General features: G+C 36.8%; 1 protein-coding gene and 1 long non-coding RNA gene across 6 annotated transcripts in view; one reads left to right on the top strand and one right to left on the bottom strand.

Moving 5' to 3' along the window:
• Positions 1 to 20,650, top strand: part of PTPRR (protein tyrosine phosphatase receptor type R) — a 249,062-nt gene that overhangs the window by 193,690 nt on the left and 34,722 nt on the right. For all 5 annotated transcript variants that reach the window (XM_036459014.2, XM_036459016.2, XM_036459013.2 and 2 more), the window contains exons 7-8: positions 10,833 to 11,019; positions 13,229 to 13,313. In XM_036459014.2, the coding sequence (XP_036314907.1) occupies positions 10,833 to 11,019; positions 13,229 to 13,313 (272 nt within the window). The remainder of the gene's footprint in view (positions 1 to 10,832; positions 11,020 to 13,228; positions 13,314 to 20,650) is intronic.
• On the bottom strand, positions 710 to 15,983 carry LOC118730792. The gene is made up of 3 exons (XR_004991618.2): positions 15,847 to 15,983; positions 9,302 to 9,305; positions 710 to 888 (listed from the first exon to the last, which is right to left on the bottom strand). It is a non-coding gene; the product is annotated as an uncharacterized LOC118730792 (long non-coding RNA).

The following is a 20,650-nucleotide window of genomic DNA, read 5'->3' as shown; positions in this document are numbered from 1 at the left end:
TCTCTCTCTCATAAATGTTTTCAGTGTTCCAGCCCATTCTTCTTTCTTTCATTCATTCATTTGTTGTTTCTATCAATAAAACTTTAAATAGGTAGACATTTTTACCAACAAAATGATACTATAAAATTATAACAAAGGACATCATAGTTTTACAAAATTATAACAAAGATTGATTATAAGATTGTGAAATTTTTTTTTTACTATTTAATTTTAGAAAATTTTTATTACTCCAAAAAGAAACCATACCTATTAGCATTTATTCCCCAGTTCCTTACTCCTCAGCCTTTGGAAACTACCCATCTACTTTCTATTTCTGTGCATTTGCCTATGTTGGACATTTTATATAAACGGAATCATAAAATATGTGACCTTTTGTGTCTGCTTTATTTTACTTAACATAATGTCCTTGAGATTTATGAATGTTGTATCAGTATCTCATTCCTTTTTGTGGCTGAATAATATTATATATTATGGATCTATCATATTTTAATAGGAATTTGGTTGGTGGACATTTCTATTGTTTTCACTTTGGGATGGATATATATATATAAAGCCTAAGTGATTGGCCAACTATTTGACCAGCCAACCAGTAGCTATGATGTGCCCTGACCACCAGAGGGCAGTTGCTCAACAGAGGAGCTGCTGAGCTGTGGTGACTTGGCAGCCATAGTTCTCAGATGACGCATCCATGAGGAAGGAGCCTGATTCCAGGGTGTGTCACATGAGAACCACCCTCACAATCCGGGACACCTCGGGGGTTGTCAGAGAACTAGTTTCAGCCCAATCCCCACAGGCCAGGCCAAAGGATCCATGCACCAGGCCTCTAGTTATAAATAATTTGCTATAAACATTCAGGTCAAGTTTTTGTGTGGACAGGTGTTTGCACTTCTCTTGAATATATACCAAGGAGTGGAACTGCTGGTCATATGGTAACTATAACTATAACTTTATGAGGAGCTGCCAAGCTGTTTCCAAATGGCTACACCATTTTACATTCCCACCAGCAATGTATGCAGGTTCAAACTGCTCCACATCCTCACCAACACTTGTCATTAGCTGTTTTTTTTATTATTGCCATCCTAAGAAGTGTGAAGTGGTATCTTCTTGTGGTTTTGATTTCTTGAGGCCTAATGATGTGGGATGTCTTTTCCTTAGTTTATTAAATTTATTGGTATGACATTGGTTAATAAAATTATATAGGTTTTAAGTGTACAATTCTATAACTCATCATCTGTATATTGCATTGTGAGATCACCATCCAAAGTCAAGTTTGTTTTCATCACCATATGCTTGACCCCCCCCCCTTTACTCTCCCCTACCTCCCTCCATTCCTCTTCCCCTTTTGTAACTACCATATTGCTGTATGTGTCAATGGGTTTTTGTTTGTTTATCTTCTTTGTTTGTTTGCTGCTTTCAGTTTTTATGCCACTTATAAGTAAAATCATATGGATCTAGACTTTTTCCATTTGACTTTCTTTTCTTATGATATGTATTCTCACAATACATCCATATTGTCACAAATGGCAGTATGTCATCTTTTCTTATGGCTGAGTAATGTTCTATTTATTTAGGTCCTCTTTTACCTTTTTCAACAATTATTTGTAATTCTCAGGGTACAACTCTGGCACTTTCTGCAAAGTTTATCCCTAAGTATTTTATTCCTTTTGATGATGTGGTAAATAGAATTGTTTTTCTTAACTTTATTTTCAGATTATTTATTGCTAATATATAGAAATACAATTGATTTCTTATTTTTGTTTTATATCATGAAACCTTGTGGAACTCAAATATCACTTTTAAATTGTTTGCCAATTCCTTAGGATTTTCTATAATTGAAATCATCGCATATGCAAATAGATATTTTTCTGTAGATTGCAGAATTCAGTTTTAACAACTTGACCTGCAAAAGCAGACATTTTAAAAACAAAACAAACAAACAAAAAAACAAGAAAGAAAAAAACTGAAGAAGCTGAGAAGTTGTATATTTTTTGATGATTCACATTTTAGCTAAATTCTATAGGTTATTGTAATCACATGTCATTTATGGCCTTGAGAGTAAAGAATTGTATTCAATTTAGTTGTAATGTTCAGTGCTAAAATTTTGGGGTTTTTTGTAATTGGTTGCTCAAAGAGACAGGAAGTTACCACTGTATTGTGTTACTTAGAAAATTTCTTGTGTGCGTATATATCAGCTAAAATTCAAAGAACAGTTTCTCATTTCAGAAAGAATGGTCCATTTATTGAAATGTCCTGATTTCTTCAATGCCATTTTTTTTTTTCTTAACTAATTATATGAACTTGGAAAAACTAAACTTTGGAACTAAAATAATAGCTACCATCATTTTGTTCTTTTGTTAAAAGGGGTACAGCCTCCTCACCATGAGTGACAATCAAAACAATACCAAATGCCAAAAAAGAATAAAAATTAATCATACATGGTTATAAGACAAAGCACTACTTTTTTTTCTTTTTTAGAACAAAATTACCAGGGCTCTTTAAAGTGTCAATGCTCAGACTTCATTGATATTTACATAAGACTCAAACTAAATATCAACTGTAACATTTTCTGTACCTAGTTAAGCTTGGTTTCTCCATTCTAAATATTTAAAATGATCAGAAGAATTAGAAAGGCCATCAAAGAACAGTAATTACACATAGCATTACCCTAACCAATTTATTTGCATCATTCATTCATATACAGACAAAGAGTTGCTTTTCATGTGTTCAGGACTGGATACAAAGGGGGGATTAAAGTAAAAGTCTTTGCACTCAAGGAGTCCACACTTTATGGTAAGTCATTTTTAGTGAATTAGGTATATTGGAGATTCAAAAATGGCAGTGGAGTAAGTGAAAGCTACACTGACATGCTCCCAGAACCTAACTGTACATACAACTAAAATACAGAAAAGCCACCCTGAAAAATCAGCTGAAGACATGATGAAACCTAACAATATTCACATTATAGGAGTAACAGAAGAAGAAGAAAGTGAGCAAGAGATAGAGAATGTGTTTGAAGAAATAATGGCAGAAAACCTTCCTAACCTGGTAAAGGAAAAAGTCACACAAATTCAGATAATCCTAAGCAAGAAAAACCCAAACAGGCCAAGAGTGGTCTTCATGCCTCTTCTGCACTTCATGTGTCCATTAACTCCTCCAAACACAGAGATTTTGAGTTAGTCTTGAAAACTCCTTGACCTACAAATAATTGTGGAAATACAAACATGTAGATTCAAGGTTATTAATTTGAAGTCTTGTCTATGATGGTGAAAAATTGAAAACAATTTAGTGTCCAAAAGTAAGGTATTGTTTTAAACTATGGTACATTCATACAATGAATTAGCATAGTGTTTGAAAATAGTGTTTATGTAGATAAGTAGTGTTTGAAGACATGAAAAGTCGTTCATGATGTATTTAGCTAAATAAAAACCAACTCATGAAAGAATATGTGGAGTAAAAAAATCTAGATTTTTGTCATTTATATCTTACATAATAAAGGACTAATATGCAAATTGACCAAACTGTGGAATGACTGGTTGCTATGATGTGCACTGACCACCACAGTGCAGACACTCAACTCAGGACTGCCCCTTGGTGGTCATTGCACTCCCACAGGGGGGAGCACCACTCAGCCAGAAGCCAGGCTCATAGCTGGCGAGTGCAGTGGCAGTGGTAGGAGCCTCTCCCATCTCCATAGCAGCCCTAAGGATAGTTGTCAGTTGGACATCCCTCAAGGGTCATCCCCCAAGAGCTCCCAGAGTGCAAGAGGATGCAGGCTGGGTTGAAGTGCCCCCCCCCCCATCCTCCACCCCCAGTGCATGAATGAATTTTGTGCACTGGGATATATATATATACACATATATATATATTTGAAGGACATACACACAAAATGTTATTAGCAGTTATTCTAAGGTTGATATAATAGAATTTCTTTTTTTTTTAATCTGTATTTATAGTTTTTCTATAGTGAACATGTATTAATTTTGAACTTGAAAAAAATTTTTAATTTTCAGGATATGAAGTAAAAATTTTAAGGACTTGAGGCATGAAAAATGGTTATAACTTGGATGACTACTGACTTTGCATATGTACTACTGCTACTAATTCTTCACTACCCCGCTTTCTCAACCTTGCCTCCTTCACATATTTATCAGTGTATATGTCATAATAGTTCCCACACAGCCAGCCATGTGTACATGGAGTGAAGTAAGAATTGCCAATGTTATCATTATTAATTATTGTAATCATTCAGATATGTATGTTATATGTCAGATACTGGGCTGGAAATGTTTACAACTTTTTGCTTCTTTAACTTTTATCATATAAATCAATCCTGTGAGCTTAATTATTATCCCCATTTGCAGAATAAGGAATCTGAGGCTGAAAGAACTTAAATGAAGCATTGATTTAAACTCAGATCCCAAAATAAATAAATAAACTCAGATTCCAAGGTCAGGGCTTAAAGAACAATGTAACAATTTCAATGTGTTTTTAAATAATAGTTTTTATTTTTATTTTTAAAATAATAAAAATATGTAGCAAATTTGGTTGCTTTATGCATACATGAGAGGTCAGGTATCATTGTTTTAACTTATAATTTGCTTATGTAATCACTCAAAAGGGAGAGCAACAGTCCACCTAGTGATGTAGATGCTTCCAAGCAGGGAAATCAATCACTTCCCCCACCAAAAACGTTCTCTGTTCTAAAATTTTCTCTCTGCTTTAAAGTGAAATTTTTTAATTATCTCCCTGGGCCTGTGCCTGGTACCGTTTGCACTTATTATTAATACATTTTTCACTGCAGGATTTCCTTTGAGACATTTTACTATGGATGCTCACAATACCTAGTCATTCCTTTCAGCTTCTAGAAATTAGTAACCTGCAGTTATGTCACATTTAACTTTCCAAGAGCTTTGACGTTAAGCCACAATTTAACTCTCCTAGCACTCCATCTCATTTTTTTATTTTTTTTTACCCTCTCATCTGTCAAGTGATCCAGGAATGGGTTAGTACTCTATGTAATTTATATGAAGATAAAGAGATGAAGAGAAACAGCAAACTGTTCATTAAACACTATCACCCATGGAGCTTTAAAGCGATAGAATCTGGAGTTTCAAAGTACTGTGGAAGCCTGTCCATTTACCACGGTTTTCTCCTTTGTTATGCAAATGAAAGAAAACTATATTTTTATTTGAAAGTCTATATTTTTATTTGGAAGAAAACTAAATTTGTGGACAAACTGAATGAGCAAAATTAAATAAGAAAAATCAAGTTGGGGAGGTGAGGTTAAGCTCACCTTTAGGATCAAGCCAAGGCTGTCGAATTTGTGACCGTTATGATTATAACACACTAGGAGGGAAGGTTAGACCAAATGTCCCAGACCCACAACATTTCAGATCTGGGGAGGATGTCCGTATTAAACTTCCAACTTCTCACCGTGGAGGACTAGATGTGTATATTAATAAAGACAGCTCTGAACAAACTATTCTTTACAGAACACCAAAAAGAATTAGGATTGGAAAAGCTCTCAAAGGTCAAATCTGCTTACATTTTGCCCTAAATTCTTCTTATAATCTTTTGGTGCATATTTTTCTGTTCTGATTTCAAGTACTTCAAGATAAGCAGCTGCCACCATTTCCCACTGGAACTTAATTTCATAATGTAATAGTTTCCAAAGTACATCTTCCTGAATGACAGGCAAAACGGTCATTGTTTCACTTTATTTTCTGACTCCCATTTCCATTCCTTATTGGGTACTAAGTGCGGTGCCAGGCTTGAAGTCTTACTGCTGTTGATGGCCAAGATACTGCTGAAGGATCAGCCAGATATGAAAATCCGAACCATGTGCTGGAAAGCCTATCCCTTCCGCTAAAATCCAGCTTCTAAAATCCAGCACACACTCCCAACTACCAGGAAAATAAATGCCTCGTTTTGATTTATTCCAACACTCAAATGTAGTGTCTCGTTGGTTTATTTTTTAGCTGTTTTTTTCCTCTCATCCTTAGGAGCACTGATGCAGGATAAAACAGTTTCAGCAGAGAGTTGTTTATATTCTCTTGCTGAAATTGATGTGTGGCCCTGGCCCATAATATTTATTTATACATGCATTCCTTTTCACTTAATTGTAATTAACATGCTGTTTATTGCATTCCTTTTACCTTTCCTTAAGAATTTGCTTTTTCCTTCAATTGTTTGCATTGATCACTTTTGAATTTCCTCCCTCTTATTTATTTTTTGGCATAAATAATAATTGGTGCTACAGTGAGAACTTGATAAAGCTTTTTATTATGTTCCCTTCTGTCCAACAGCAACCTGAGGCATAAAAAAAAAGTCTGAACAGTTTGTCCAGAGTCACACAACAGAACAGAAACAAAGTTTTAATAGGAATTTGTGCTCTTAGTTCTCTCTCTATTTTTTTTTTTTTTTTATTGAAGGTTCAGGTATCCTCATATTTCTGTTGATTTTTTTTCTCTAAATCCTTTCCTTTTTTTTTTTTTCCTGTATCTTAATTTGAATTTTCTCTTAAATTATTATATTTGTTTTGTTTTTAAAATGTCTTTTTTATTCTGTCCTCACTTCTTATCATTTATGAGAACTGTAGAACAAATTCTCATTTTCTCACTTCAGTAAAGAATAATTTTCTTCTCCAGATCATTAGTAAGTATTGCTAGTTAAAAACTTAATGTCTGAATATATGTAACGATCTTCTCTGGATGGTTCAATAAATGTATTAAAATTTTTTATAATTTTTTTGGGGGGAAACCCAGGTGATTCTCACTTTTACCAAATCCCAAAATAAATTACAAATAGATTGAAAAATTAACTTTTTAAAAACCTTAACTTCCAGGAAAAGTTGAGGTAAGAAACCACATAAGGAAAGATTAATATGTTTCACTGAGTATAAATATAACTGTTTCAAAATCCTTAGTATTTTAAGGCAACAATAAACTGTACATTTATAACATATGTTTGAAAAATAACTACTAACTTATCTATCACAGTAATGAATAATAAATATATTAATGTCATAATGTAAACATTAAGAAAGAACATGAACATACCATTCTCAAAGATAAGGATTGATAAATGAAGGAAGTTATGTGAAAATGTAGTTCTCTCTAGCTAAAGAAAGAAAAAAGTAAAATAATAAACCACTACCATTACTACCTATAAAATAGCAAAATTTAAAAATCAGTTTAAATGCTAGTGAAGTTTATGTGACTGAGTGATTTTAACTCCTTTTTTAAAACTTCTGAATTATACAAATTTGATACAATAAACATGTTTTTGTAACAAAAAAAAACATTTTAAAATCTATATGCTTAATCTTTTCAAGCACAAGACATGACTAAGTTTTCAAACTTTACGTTGATTTTACTGACACAATTTCCTAATTTCACCACATTTCAATAAAACTAAATATTGTTTGCTCCTTAAATATAAGATTTGACAAAAGTGGAGATTTCTGCAAGATAATGGCATCCTATGGTGATATTTCACAGCCAGGATAGGGAAGGACTTACTGGGCCAAGGGCTGCTCAGTGGAAATGTTCTCGGTAAGGGCAACAACCTGTGCAAGCTTAACTTCCTAACTGAACTTTGCGATATCATCTGAGGTGTTAGGGTGAAGTGCTCTGGAATTGTTTAGTGTTCGAAGGAAATGGACTTGCCATAATAAAGGGAAATTTTAAGATAAATAGGTAATCAAGAAGGACATATTTTATTTTATTTTATTTTTAGTGACAAAGGTGCTATCCATTGATTTTTAAATGTTAATGTTAATCTCAGAGTAAACAATTTTCAAGTTTCTGTGAAGAGCTCTTAAAATAGATCTCTTAGAGAAGCAGAAGGTGGGAGTTAGGTAGGACCTTATTCATTATTAGTGACCTGGTGCATGAAATTTGTGCACATTAAAAGGAGATTAGTTAGAGGAAATAATTTAATATTGCTATTTGCCCTTTCTCTATAATAGAAGTGTCAGAGATGAAAGAAAATTAGTAAAATGTATATGAAAACCTTCCTCCTGTCAAAGTCAGGGGTGCACCACGGGACCCAGAATTAAGTCCCCACCTATCCACATGCACTTCAATATCACCTGAGACTCAGACCCAACTGCCCTCCCCCCACACCCCCCACCCCCACATTGGGGCTAGATCCAGACCTGGCCAGTCCCACCTTTGTCAAGCCCTGCTGGGCAGGGGGCATAGCCTCAGGTCCCCTGGCCTAGCAGATGGGGGGTGTGGCCTGAGGTCCCCCAGTCCTGAACAGGGTAGGGGGTGTGCCTTGAGGTCCTCCGTCAAGCCATTCCAGGTGGGAAATCGGGTTTCTGAGATTCCCTGTCAAGCCTCGCTGGGTGGGGACACAGCCTGAGGTCCCTTGTTAAGCTCAGCCAGGCAGAGGGGTGCAGCCTCAGGTCCCCTGGCCTGGCACTGGGGTGGAGGGTGTGGCCTGGGGTCCCCTGTCAAGCCCCAGGGGGGTAGGGAAGGGTGTAACCTCAGGGCCCTGCTGATTGCTTGTTAAGGCTCCTTATGGGAACTTGGCCTCAGCTGTGGGTGCAGCCATCTTTGTGGTGGAGAGATGGTCAATTAGCATATTCCCTCTTTATTAGATAGGATTATTTAAATTTAATGAGAGGTATAGCTTTTTATAAGCCATTTACTTACACTATCTGGTTACTCCTTGTAATAATCTTCTGAAGTACATACACTTAATTACGTGTTTTACGAAAGAGAGGAGCCTGACCAGATTGGCTCAGTTGGCTGAGCATAGTCCTGTGCACTGAAAGGTTGCCGGTTCAATTCCCAGCCAGGTACCTACCTGGGTTACAGGTTCAATCCTGGGTCAAGATGCATAAGGAGGGGAACCAACCTCCTCTCTCTCTCTCTCCTCTCTCAGAGAGCCATGTCACTCTTCTCTTCTCTCCTCTCCTCTCCTTCCCTCCCCTCCCCTCCTCTCCTCTCTCTCCCTCTCTCTCTCTCTCCCTCTCTCTGTCTCTCTCCCCCCCCCCCCTCTCAGCATGTCCTTGGGTGAGGATAAAAATAAAAGAGAAGGAAATTGAGATGCAATGAGGCTTCATAGCCTGACCAAAGGTGCACCACAGCGCCATGGGAGAGACAGGGTTTGGGCCCAGATGAATATGACTGCAAACATTGAGTTCTTATCCCTGAATGCTGAATTGCCTCCACATTATACCACAGTCAATCTTGACCTTCCTTCCAACAATAGACTTCAACTCTCCGGAGGGAACTCTATAGTCTAACATCATCTGCCCACCATACCCTTGCTTTTGGGTGACAAAGCAGACACAGCTGGGGTTTTAAATTCTAAGTTGGGTTGAAACTTTGCTTCACTATTGTGTTCCTACATTAGTCCTGTCTTCACCTGTGAAACGGATGCACGTATTCCCTCAGAGAGCTGCTGGGGAGATTCAGATACATATGCAAAAGTGCTTAGAGCAGGTGCTTGGCAAATAGTGGGTGTTTAATAAATATTCGTTTCCTTTCTTCTCTTGCCAGAGAAAAGTCATTCTTCCTTTAATAAGTTATTTGCATGGAAATGCTTTCATGGTTCTCAGTTTATCACAGAAGCCTTAGAAAATTTACTCACTAGGTCTGTCTTTTTTTCCCTGCGTGAGATTATTTTATTAAAAAACTCAAAGGAGGCACAGTGTGGAGCACTGTTTGTCCACCCAGAGGCGTGGCTCTGCGTGCACACATTCTCCCACGTGGTCACATGACCCCTCACACCTGGGTTTGCTCAGATGTTGGCTGTGGCTCCATCAGAAAAGGCAAGGCTCAGGCCAGGAGCTGGAGAGGGAACCTGGGACCTCAGAGGCTTCTCATCCCAAGTTTGGGCTGGTTTGCTGTGGGAAGCCAAAACAGAAGTTGGTGTTCGCTGATGTTCTGAATGCTCTCCTTTTGGGATTTGAGCAGACGTTTTCTGGTCTTACAATTTCCATGATTCTTGCTTCTCTCATCTCTCCTCATACTGTGTCCTCCAATTCCAAAAACTGCTTATATACTATTTCTCAAAGATTGCTTATTTCCTGTTCCCACACTTTTTCTCCTGTCAGACTCTTTATCTGAAATAACCCTTGACCCCAAATGTACCCATTGAACTTTTACTTTTGAGGCCCAACTCTAGTTTACCTTCTGCTAAACCACTGGGGTGCTGAATGTCATTCAAGTGTCAGATTACAGGTACTTTTGTCTTTTAGAACTGAAAATTGACTGAATAGAATAATGGTTTAAAGTGATGTAAGCTTAACAATTCCTTACTAAAGTACCTATGAAACCAGCAGAAGCCAAATTTTCACAAGTACACTGAAAACTATTATCAGAATCAAGAAGGAATTTCTGCCAATTTAAAGGCCAGAAAAAACTTGATTGAGACTATTTAAAAACTGCTTTTCCACTAAAAATAGATTAAAATTCTCAACCTGAATGTAGAACCATTCTTTGTCCCTTTCCATCTGTTGACCTTTTACCCAGATATACAGGAGCCATGTCACTCACCACCATCACACACACACACACACACACACACACACACACACACACACACACACACAGTGAAGGGGCAAACACCTTCCTAACAGGGAGGTGATGTTTTGGGGGTATCCAGAATATTGTCCCATAATTCCAGTGCAATGATCCAAAGGGGTTAAAAATAATAATAGTTGCTGTACACAACTATGATATCATAAGAGAAAAAGATACTTGGATATATATCAGTAAAGGTGCTTACCAAATTGTGTATATGTCCAAAAGACAATTTTATGCTACCAAAATAATTTGTGTGGTGTTTAATCCTCATAACATCCTTCTCCAATGCAGAAGAGGGTCCAACGTATCCCTGACATTGGACATGAGCAGCTTGGGGAATGTGGAACCCCTTGTGGCTGTACCAACCCCACGGGAGAAGGCAGCAATGGAGTATCTACAGTCTGCCAGCCGAATTCTCACAAGATCACAGCTGAGGGACGTCGTGGCAAGCTCACATTTACTCCAAAGTGAATTCATGGTGAGCCAGTTATTATCTGCCCTTCGTTAGATATTCTGATAAATGAGCCACTAGAGGCACATACAAGGATGGCACGACCCTGCACTGGACAATAAAAATGGTTAAAGTTCAAAGTTTTAAATCTACCCCATAGCTCATCAACTATTGATGTGTTCAAACTAGAATGTGATAACTCCGTTGAGGCAGACTATGGAGGAGACGGCCAGGCAAAGGAGTGGCGAGAGGAGCGGGCAGAGAGGAGCATTCCAGAAAGAGGGAACAGCCTTGCTGTCCTTGTTGGGGGAAGTCAGAGAAGATACCCCAGTTTTGTTACTTGAGCAACCAGGTGCTCTTTAATGAACTATGGAAAACACAAGAAGATCAAATGTGGTATAAAAATGATTGTGAGTTTCAGCTAAAAATTATGGTGACTTAGTGTTGCTGTGATAACTTAATTCATGAAGGCACATTTCTACTCAGAAAGGTCTTCTTTGGCCTAATTGTTACCTAAGGGGAATGTCCCTGTTATACTAGTGGATCAGTTTGCATCTTAAATATTAAGCTATAACTATTGAGAATAATAAATTGACCATTCTCAGGTCATTTCAAATATTTCAACTACCCTCATGGTGAAAGATCCACCAATAGGTTAGATCTACTATGAGCCTCGTCAATTATTATTAAGTGTTTAAAGTAAAACACAAACATGCAGTTTTTTTTAAGTAGACTTTGTAGTGTAGACTTAGTGAAATAAAGCAACCAGTCAATGATCGCACAACTAGCCAAAGTACTCCCATTATTTTTTTTCTAGAATCACAGAGAGTCTTTGTTCTTTAAGATGAGCCCTTAAATAGCCTGCTTTCCTTAAAGGAAAGATTGGGCAACAAGGAAGACTGAGAAGAGAGATAATGCTGGGAGATGACAAACTAGTGAGTCAGAAAGCAGGAAGGAGTACGGGGGGAATAAAGATGTCACCAACTCTGTGGCTTTGCCAAAACAGACTGACCTCTTTGAAATGGCCAAACATGAATATATGGTTTCTACTGACTTCAATAATTTCGCTTATTTTGGTAACTTGAACTGAGAATTTTAACCTTCAGTTGGAGTAGAGAGTAGGGATTAATATTATAACTACCTAGAATATGCAAGTATAGGAAATATTTTAAAAATATGTTACTCCTTTTTGTAAAGCAAGTCTCAAATTCATAGCATAGCCAGGCTTTTCTCAAAATTTTAACTCAACTGAAAACTAGGACAATTTGAACTAATTTATAGATAATTTATTTTATTTCAATGACTAGTAGGCTTTTGAGTAAAGTTTAAATAACAAAAAATATTACTTTATATAATATAGAAATACCAGTTATTTTATTTCACATTAACCTTGTGTTAGCAATCCTTTGTGGAATTTTAAATTAGAGAACATGGTATTTTTTATTACCAAATGCTCGCATATTTGTTTTCACCCTTTTGAAAACAGGCTTACTGGTGTTTTTGCCAATCAGCTGAAGATGCTCATCTTTGGGGTTTAATTCATTTCCACAGAGCCACTTCTGCTCTCATTATTCTGACTCCCATTATCTAAGACATATGAAATATATTCTTACTGAATAAAAATATTCTTAAGTGGGAGAAAACAATGCCTGGATGCTCTTCACTAAGAATGTTGCATTTGAAGCCACAATAGGAACAGTACAATTATAGACAGTTCTTTAATACAAAAAAAAAAAAAAGCATCATACCATCATCACTTGAATTAACACAAAAGCCCTTTATATTTGCCATTCAGGGAGGGAGGTTTTAATAGTCTTAAAAGAGTCACAATTAATGTCAAAAGAGAATTCATCAGAGAGAAATGTTGGGTCCTGAACAGAAAGATTTGAAAAAATGTGAATACATTGCTAAAATATCAGTTTTCAGGTTCCTGTTTATATATTTTCAGCAACTATACAGAACAGGATTCTTAAAATCTAACCAAATTTTTATGTTTTTCAAGTAACTACGTATCAAATAGAGCTTTCTAAGGCAGAGAACTGTTTCATAGAGTCAGCTTGCTAGGGTGCCGCTGATGTGTTTATGGAAGGAAGGGTGTTGGTCTGCCAGAGGTGGTAGGCTGTTGTTTATACAGGACTTTGAAGTCCAGGAGAGCTTTGGATTAGATGCCCCCTGTGAAGATTTTCTTTGTGGAAGCATTAGATGTACTAATTTGATATCATTCATTTTTTTGCAGGAAATACCAATGAACTTTGTGGATCCCAAAGAAATTGACATTCCACGTCATGGAACTAAAAATCGTTATAAGACCATTTTGCCAAGTACGTTCCTTTGCAAAATGAATTAAACCCTTTGCATTTACCCATACCATACCACTTCCCATTGTCACAACTTCCACATACACACCAAATTTGGAATTGCAAACACTATCAAGTCTCATAATCTTTAAAATGGTCTAAGGTTAATAACTTTATCTTGTATTACTCTTATTATAGTGGGCAGGTCACAGTTTTAGTGTATACATGGTTCTAAAATTGTATTGTGCCACACATTACAGTCGATTTTTATTGATGTTGTCTATCAATTCAATGGAGGAATATAGTATAGTCTTTTTAACAAATGGTGTTGAGAAAGCAGGATACTCACATGCAAAAAATAATAATAATAATAATAAAATTGGACCCTGCCTCACCATATACACATTAACTCAAAATGGATCAGAGACCTGGAATAGTGCACCTGGAACCTGTATAATTTTATTAACAAGGTTAGCCAGTGTCACCCCCAATAAATTCAATAATAATGAAAATGTAAAATTGATTGGTGTGATGGTTTCAAACTCTCTGAATAAAAATAAATAAACTCTGTGAAGGCACACTTTAAACAGGTGAATTGTAGGGTATGTGAATTATATCCCAATAAAACTATACCAAAAAAAAACTTCATTTTGCATAACAATTACCTTGAGTCCTAATTAAAAATCTAGAATCCTGTGCCCTATTCTGGGATTCTGTGTAAGTCGGTCTGCTGTTGGGCCCAGGAATCTGTATTTCTCATGAGCACTGAGGTGATTCTCATTCAGATGAGACCAGCACCACACTTTGAGTAATATTGCTATAGATTCTATTAAAACTAAATTTGGCTCCATGAAATTTATAGATGTCAAAATATAAGCTGGAAGGCTGGAGCTAGCAAGGAATAAGGAACAAATTGTAAGATAAAGGAGATCATGGACTAGAGAGGAGAGACATGTAAGAGTAATTGCATTCAATGTAGTAAGAGCCAGGACAGAGACCTAGCTCAAGTGATGCAGGGCTGTAGAGACGACTGAGAAGTTAATTCTGATTGCAGTGGCAAAAATACTTTGGAGAGGATGTAGCATTTTGAATCATTAAAGAAACAGATGTGGTTGGGGTTTTGATAAAATCCTCATGACAATAGCTCTGGAAAGATAGAACCACAAGGATTTTTTAAAATATGTTTTTATTGGTTTCACATAGGAAAGGGAAGAGGGAGAGGGAGAAGGAGAGGGAGAGAGACAGAGGGAGAGAGAGAGAGAGAGAGAGAGAGAGAGAGAGAGAGAGAGAGAGAGAGAGAGGAGGAAGAGGGAGGGAGGAAGAGGGAGGGAGGGAAGGAGGGGGAGTGGGGGGGGAGGGAGGAAGGGAGAGGGAGGGAGGGACGGATGGAGGGAGGGAGGGGGAGTGGGGGGAGGGAGGGAGGGAGGGAGGGAGAGGGAGGGAGGAAGAGGGAGGGAGAGCGAGAGACAGAGAGAGAGAGAGAGAGAGAGAGAGAGGAAGAGGGAGGGAGGAAGAGGGAGGGAGGGAGGGAGGGGGAGGGAGGGAGGGAGAGGGAGGGAGAGCGAGAGACAGAGAGAGAGAGAGAAACATCAGTGATGAAAGAGAGTCATTTATTGTCTGCCTCCTACACACTCCCCACTGGGTATCAAGCCTTAACCCAGGCATGTGCCCTGACCAGGAATAGAACCGCGACCTCCTGGTTCATAGGTCAATGCTCAGCCACTGAGCAACACTGGCTGGGCAAGATTTTTTTTTAAGGTATTGACATTGAAATAGTGGAGTTTTCATAATTCAGTCCATTAATTCACTCAGATGACAACAAATGTTCCATATCTATAGTAATAGCAAGAAATATGGTGTCTTTGGGATTCTCCTGCTGGTAGACTTGGAAAAGCATTGTTAAAGTCACTCTACTAGAGTATATTTTTAATTGTTTCATATAAGTTGAATCTGTTTACTAAGGTATAGTCACTGTGAAAGATGTTTTATAACTGTAACTAGCTGAATGGGATAAAACCAATTTGTGTTAGTATTGCTGTCTCTCTCTTTCTGTTAAGACTTTTTTATTTAAAATTTACCAAACTAGGTAACTAGGGAACATGCGTCAATTGCAGTTATTATATTTACTCACCTACTCTCAGAAGGATTTGGAAATTATTAGGGTTACTTCTAAGTTCAGCCTTCTCCATTTCCTGCCCAGATGATATCAGACAACTGCTTCATAGACCTGTGTCAGCTTTTCCATTCCCAGAACTGGGTGAATCGCTTGAGCCAGGGCACCTGTGCTGACAACTGACGTTGCAAATGATGGATTTTCTGTTGAAAATGTTTCTAGCCTGAATACCACCCCACCCTCTGTTGCACAAAATACAATTTAGTCCATATGGCTGGACAAGCCACACCAGAACTAGACTAGAACAAATATGCAAAGTTGTTCTTTATGGCTTATTTTAGACTGCAATATGAGATAAGCTTAAAATATTACATAAAAAGTAGTTAGCAAATGACTATATTTTAAATGTTATGATTGTTTTTATTGTTTTGACCTACAATGAACTTTTATAAATATTCAATATCATTTTGTATTAATTTCAGGTGCACAGCATTGTGGGTAAAGAAGCATATACTTTACAAAGTGTCCCCCCTGATATATCCAGTACCCAACTGGCCACATACATAGTTATCACAATATTATTGACTGTAATTCCTTTAGTCATCCCCATGGCTGTTTTACAACTACTAGTCTGTACTTCTCAATCCCTCCACCTTTCCACCTGGACCTCTAACCCCCCTCCCCTGTGGCAACCTGTTTCTCTGTCTCGGTTTTGTTTGTTCATTTATATACAATGAACTTTTAATTTTAAAAGTTTGTAAGCTTGTAAATAATGGTGAGGTTATATAATTTTGAGAATGTTTGCAACAGAAATATGGATGGCCAAGAACAAATTAAATTATAGCTGCCTCCCCAAGGACAGCATCAGCCCAGCTCAGAACACTCTTAAGTGGTTGATTAAAGTGCCAAGGTCAAATTTATATCAAATTATTTTGCAATATAAACAAGCATTAGTGATGAAAATGTGTCTACATCCTAAATCACAAGAGCATTGGGGGGAAAACTGACCATATATTAATATGAAATTATTTATAAAACAATGAAGTATAATAATAATAAATGTTGTGTTTTTCTTTCATGCAGTCAACTTATTTTTACTAATATAAAACACTATAGATAAAATTAAAAAATTCTATTTGTTCTGACCATCATTTCATATTTAAAAATTTAATATCTGGTGAAGTTTCCAACTTAAATTATTTTTCCTCTTTTATTATATTAAGTACATAAAACAGAATATATATGCAAATAACTTAACTACTTATTAAGACAAGTTATATGGCTATAGCAAAATATTGGGGTTAGACTTAAAATCCTACCCTGGTAAAACATTTATAATTTAAGGCAGGCTACTTAATATTCCTGTGCCATCCTTTCTGTATTCCTAAAAATAGGTGATAATAATACTACCCTCTAGGACTATTGGGAGAATTAAATGATAATATGTGTAAAATCCCTAGGAAAGTTTCAACTAACAGTAAGCCCTCAGCTAATGTTAATTTCTGCTTTCCCTCTCTAACATATAAGATGGATCCATTATTAGTCCCAAAACCAATTCCAGGAAGTAGGGACACTATCTATATAGAGAAAAACTTACAGTTGCAAAAGAGACATATTCCAGAGCCCTGTTTTATTTTATAAATTTCACATGAGTCGATAAAAAAGAGCTTCTATGTAATCACTATCTTTATTGCCATGACCAGCACTGTCCACTAACACTCCCTGCAAAGATGGAAATGTCTCATATCTCTACTGGGGTAACCACTAGGCACATGTGGCAACTCAGTGCTTGAAGTATAGCTAGTGAACTCAAGGATCCAATTTTTAAAGTTCATTTTTATTTAAATTTAATTAGCTACCGATGGCTAATGGCTGCCATATTGGACAATGTCTTCTCTCCCGCCTACAGAAAATTTGAAGATGCCTCCCAGTCACCTTGAAGGTGTGGCCAGTCCCTGCCTTTCCTCCCTTTTCCCATTTATCTTGAATTCATCTGTGAAAGCAGTTCTATTCCTCTCATCCCTGTCTTTGCCCACTACTAGCAGTCATACGCTTGTTCCTTATCTAATTGTTTCTTCTCTTGACTTCAAACTTCAAACACATTTCTTCCTGGAGAGGAAATCTTCAGCACAGAATAGTCTTTGATAAAATCTTATATGATGCCAATCAAAATGCCAGGCTCCAGGTACCATTTCTGTCTGTTAAATAGGAGACTTAAGATTACTAGAAAGTATTTTAAAGAGACCAGGGCGAGGAAAGTTCACATGTTCTATTTTTCAAATCTGTATGTGTTGAATAATTTGTTGAGAGGAAAAAAGAAACAGGAATGAGTGAAGAAGGGAGGAGAGGAAGTGAAGAGAAAAGAAGGAAGGAAGGAAGGAAGGAAGGAAGGAAGGAAGGAAGGAAGGAAGGAAGGAAGGAAGGAAGGAAGGAAGGAAGGAAGGAAGGAAAAGGAAGGAGAGAAGGGAAGGAGAGAGGGAGGGAAAGAAAAAGGAAAAAAGATCTAGAAGAAGGAAGGAAGAAAATGAAAAGGAGCAAAAGAGAGGAAGGAAATTGACCAGTGTTCAATTAATATTTGTAATCTTCACTGATATTGCCCAGAAGTATCATAAATGATATGCTAAATATTGAACACATAACCTAGAAATATCAGTTCTGAGAAAGGTTATTATAGTGAATTTGACTAATATGTAGACTTAAATGCATAACATGAAAATTTATAACAGTAGTGATGAAAATAATCACTTTAAAATGTTGATGATGATAAAATAAATGTTTAATCTTTGGCTGCTTTATTAGTCCAAGATAACATTAAAAAGGCTTTGGTTGGAACCCCACATTTTCTACTATTCAGTCATATGCTTTATTCTTGTTTTAAAAATATGTATTTGGAAACCTTTAAATATTTATAAATACTATAAATTAACAATTTTCAAGATAAACTTAATTTAGCTTGACAGGGAACCTGCTTCTAAGAAGTTAAAAGGGTTGAGTAAATCATACACATTTGCAGACATTATAAAAGTTGAAGGAAATAGGCATTTGCAATTCTGAGTGGTCTAGGGTGTCTGTAGAAACTTCTAATAATCAGTGGATACTGAAAATGAATGAGAGTTTTCCCATTCCCTTTGCTAAGAAGAAGAATATATAGAAAGCCAAAAGCAGTGTTTTACTCTTTCTAATAGCAATAAATTCTAATATTAAACATTCTATGAGCCACATTCCAAATAGAAATCACAAAGGATATAAAAGTTAATTAAATATAGCTCTTGCACTCAAGGGGCTCACCGAAATCCATTGAGGGAAGGCAGAAATTTAAGTATCTGAAATATAAGAAGGTAAATACTAAAATAGGAGAGAGCCTGCACAAAGACAGGAATGCCTGACTTTACCTGGGAATTCCAGGGAAGGCTTCAGAAATAATGCATTTCTTGAACTGAGCCCTGGAGAATGAGGAGGCATTTACCGTTATCACAGAGAGTTCTGTTGGGTAATGCTACTCTAGGCTGTCTGAATTGTCAATAAGGATTCATAATAAATTGAGGTCAGTGGATAAATAAATGTACGTGTAATAGCTCCTTGGAAATTCACAAGGTACGGTAGCATAAAGAAGACCATGAAAAGCCCTCCAGTCAAAGGGGTGTGGTTCTACTTTGTTTAAGTCAGTGTTTCCTATATTTATTTGATTACTGAAACTTCTTTTTTAAAGATTATCTCATTTATAAATTATATGACCTAATTCTACAGGGGGAAAAATGATTTACAGATAACAGTTTGGGAAATAGTGGCAATTAGGATCCATTGAAGCAGAGATGATGTGATCAGACTGCCTTGGCAGCAATAAGATTGAAAGCAATAAGATCAGATGGCATGCTCACATCCTAGTCTAAGAAGACAGCCATGGGAAGAGAGAAGAAATATAGGCCCAGAGCATGTCAGGAGATAGAACAGAAAGAATATGAGTAATTGAATGTGGAGGTCAAGCCCAGTAGGTCAACTTGTTTTCCAACATGGGCTCTGGAGCTGTGGGAGCGCATCTAACAAAGAATAACAGAAGGCTAACAGGAATACATGAGGCATGTGGAATTTCACAGGCTTGTGGTATATCCAGGAAAAATAAAGAGAAAAGCATGGCCTATAACTTCAGAGAGTTGTCTAGTCTAAGATATAGCTAATAGTGAAAGTTATGGGAATGAATCAATTATCGATACCTAACAATTACCTAAGAAAACTGTGTCAAATGAGCTTAGAGGAGGGCCACGTTGAGTCTTAGAATTAGGGGAGGGTGCAGATGAAATAAGCAGGAGATTGAAAACAGACTTTTAACGCATTAGCAGGAAAATCAGAATGTTGTGACCCAAAATCCAAGGGAAGAGAGAACTTTAAAAAAGATATATGGTCAATGTTTTTTGAATGCCACAGAGAGGACATGAAAAAACAACAACAAAAAAACACTCACGTGGAGCTCATTTGGTTTAGTAACAAAATATTCAGGGTGGCATGAGCCAGAGTAGTGTCTGCATACCTAACATTACCATTATCAGATAGATTGGAGTGTACAAAAGACTTGAATGGTAGATGAGGAGGTAGGAATAGTGGGTATAAAAAGCTCTCAGAATTTGCCTGTCTGAAGAACAATAGAACAACTGCTAGAGAGGAAGGCATAAAACTAGCTTTAGGAAATGGAAGGGGCAATTTAAATCCATACCATAGACATTTATTGAGTGTCTGCTACATATTTAAGCACTGTGCTAGACACTGAGTCTTAGAGAGATAGTAAAAATTCTCCATTCTTGCCTGCAAGAAGCACAGCATATACCACGTTAATGAAATCTTAAAGGCACGATTTGATCTTAATACATTTATGTAAATGTTGGTAAAAATAACTACCATATTTTCCATAGCACCATGGTTCATAAAGAATTAGCTCATTTACAAATTATATGATCTAATCCTACATGTTATGGAAGAAATGGTTTACAGATAGCAGTTTGGGAAATACTTGGGAATTTTCAACTTCTTGATGGGAAGTGGTGTTAGAATTTAAGACACTATAATAATCTCTTCAATATCAGATATTTGTGCTGTTGGTGAACAAACACATGGTAACTGAGGTCAGCATCTTCCATGTTGTGAGAGGGATTTGAGTCAGACCAAATGTTTGTCATTGGGCAAGACAAAAGAGAGACAAGAGTAGGAAGAGTGAGTGCAAATTCCAAGCCCAAAGAACAAGCAAAGGAGCACAAAT

The sequence above is a fragment of the Pipistrellus kuhlii genome, unplaced genomic scaffold, assembly GCF_014108245.1.
Source record: "Pipistrellus kuhlii isolate mPipKuh1 unplaced genomic scaffold, mPipKuh1.p scaffold_m20_p_3, whole genome shotgun sequence".
NCBI lineage: Eukaryota > Metazoa > Chordata > Mammalia > Chiroptera > Vespertilionidae > Pipistrellus > Pipistrellus kuhlii.
This window is presented reverse-complemented; position numbering and strand designations above follow the sequence as displayed.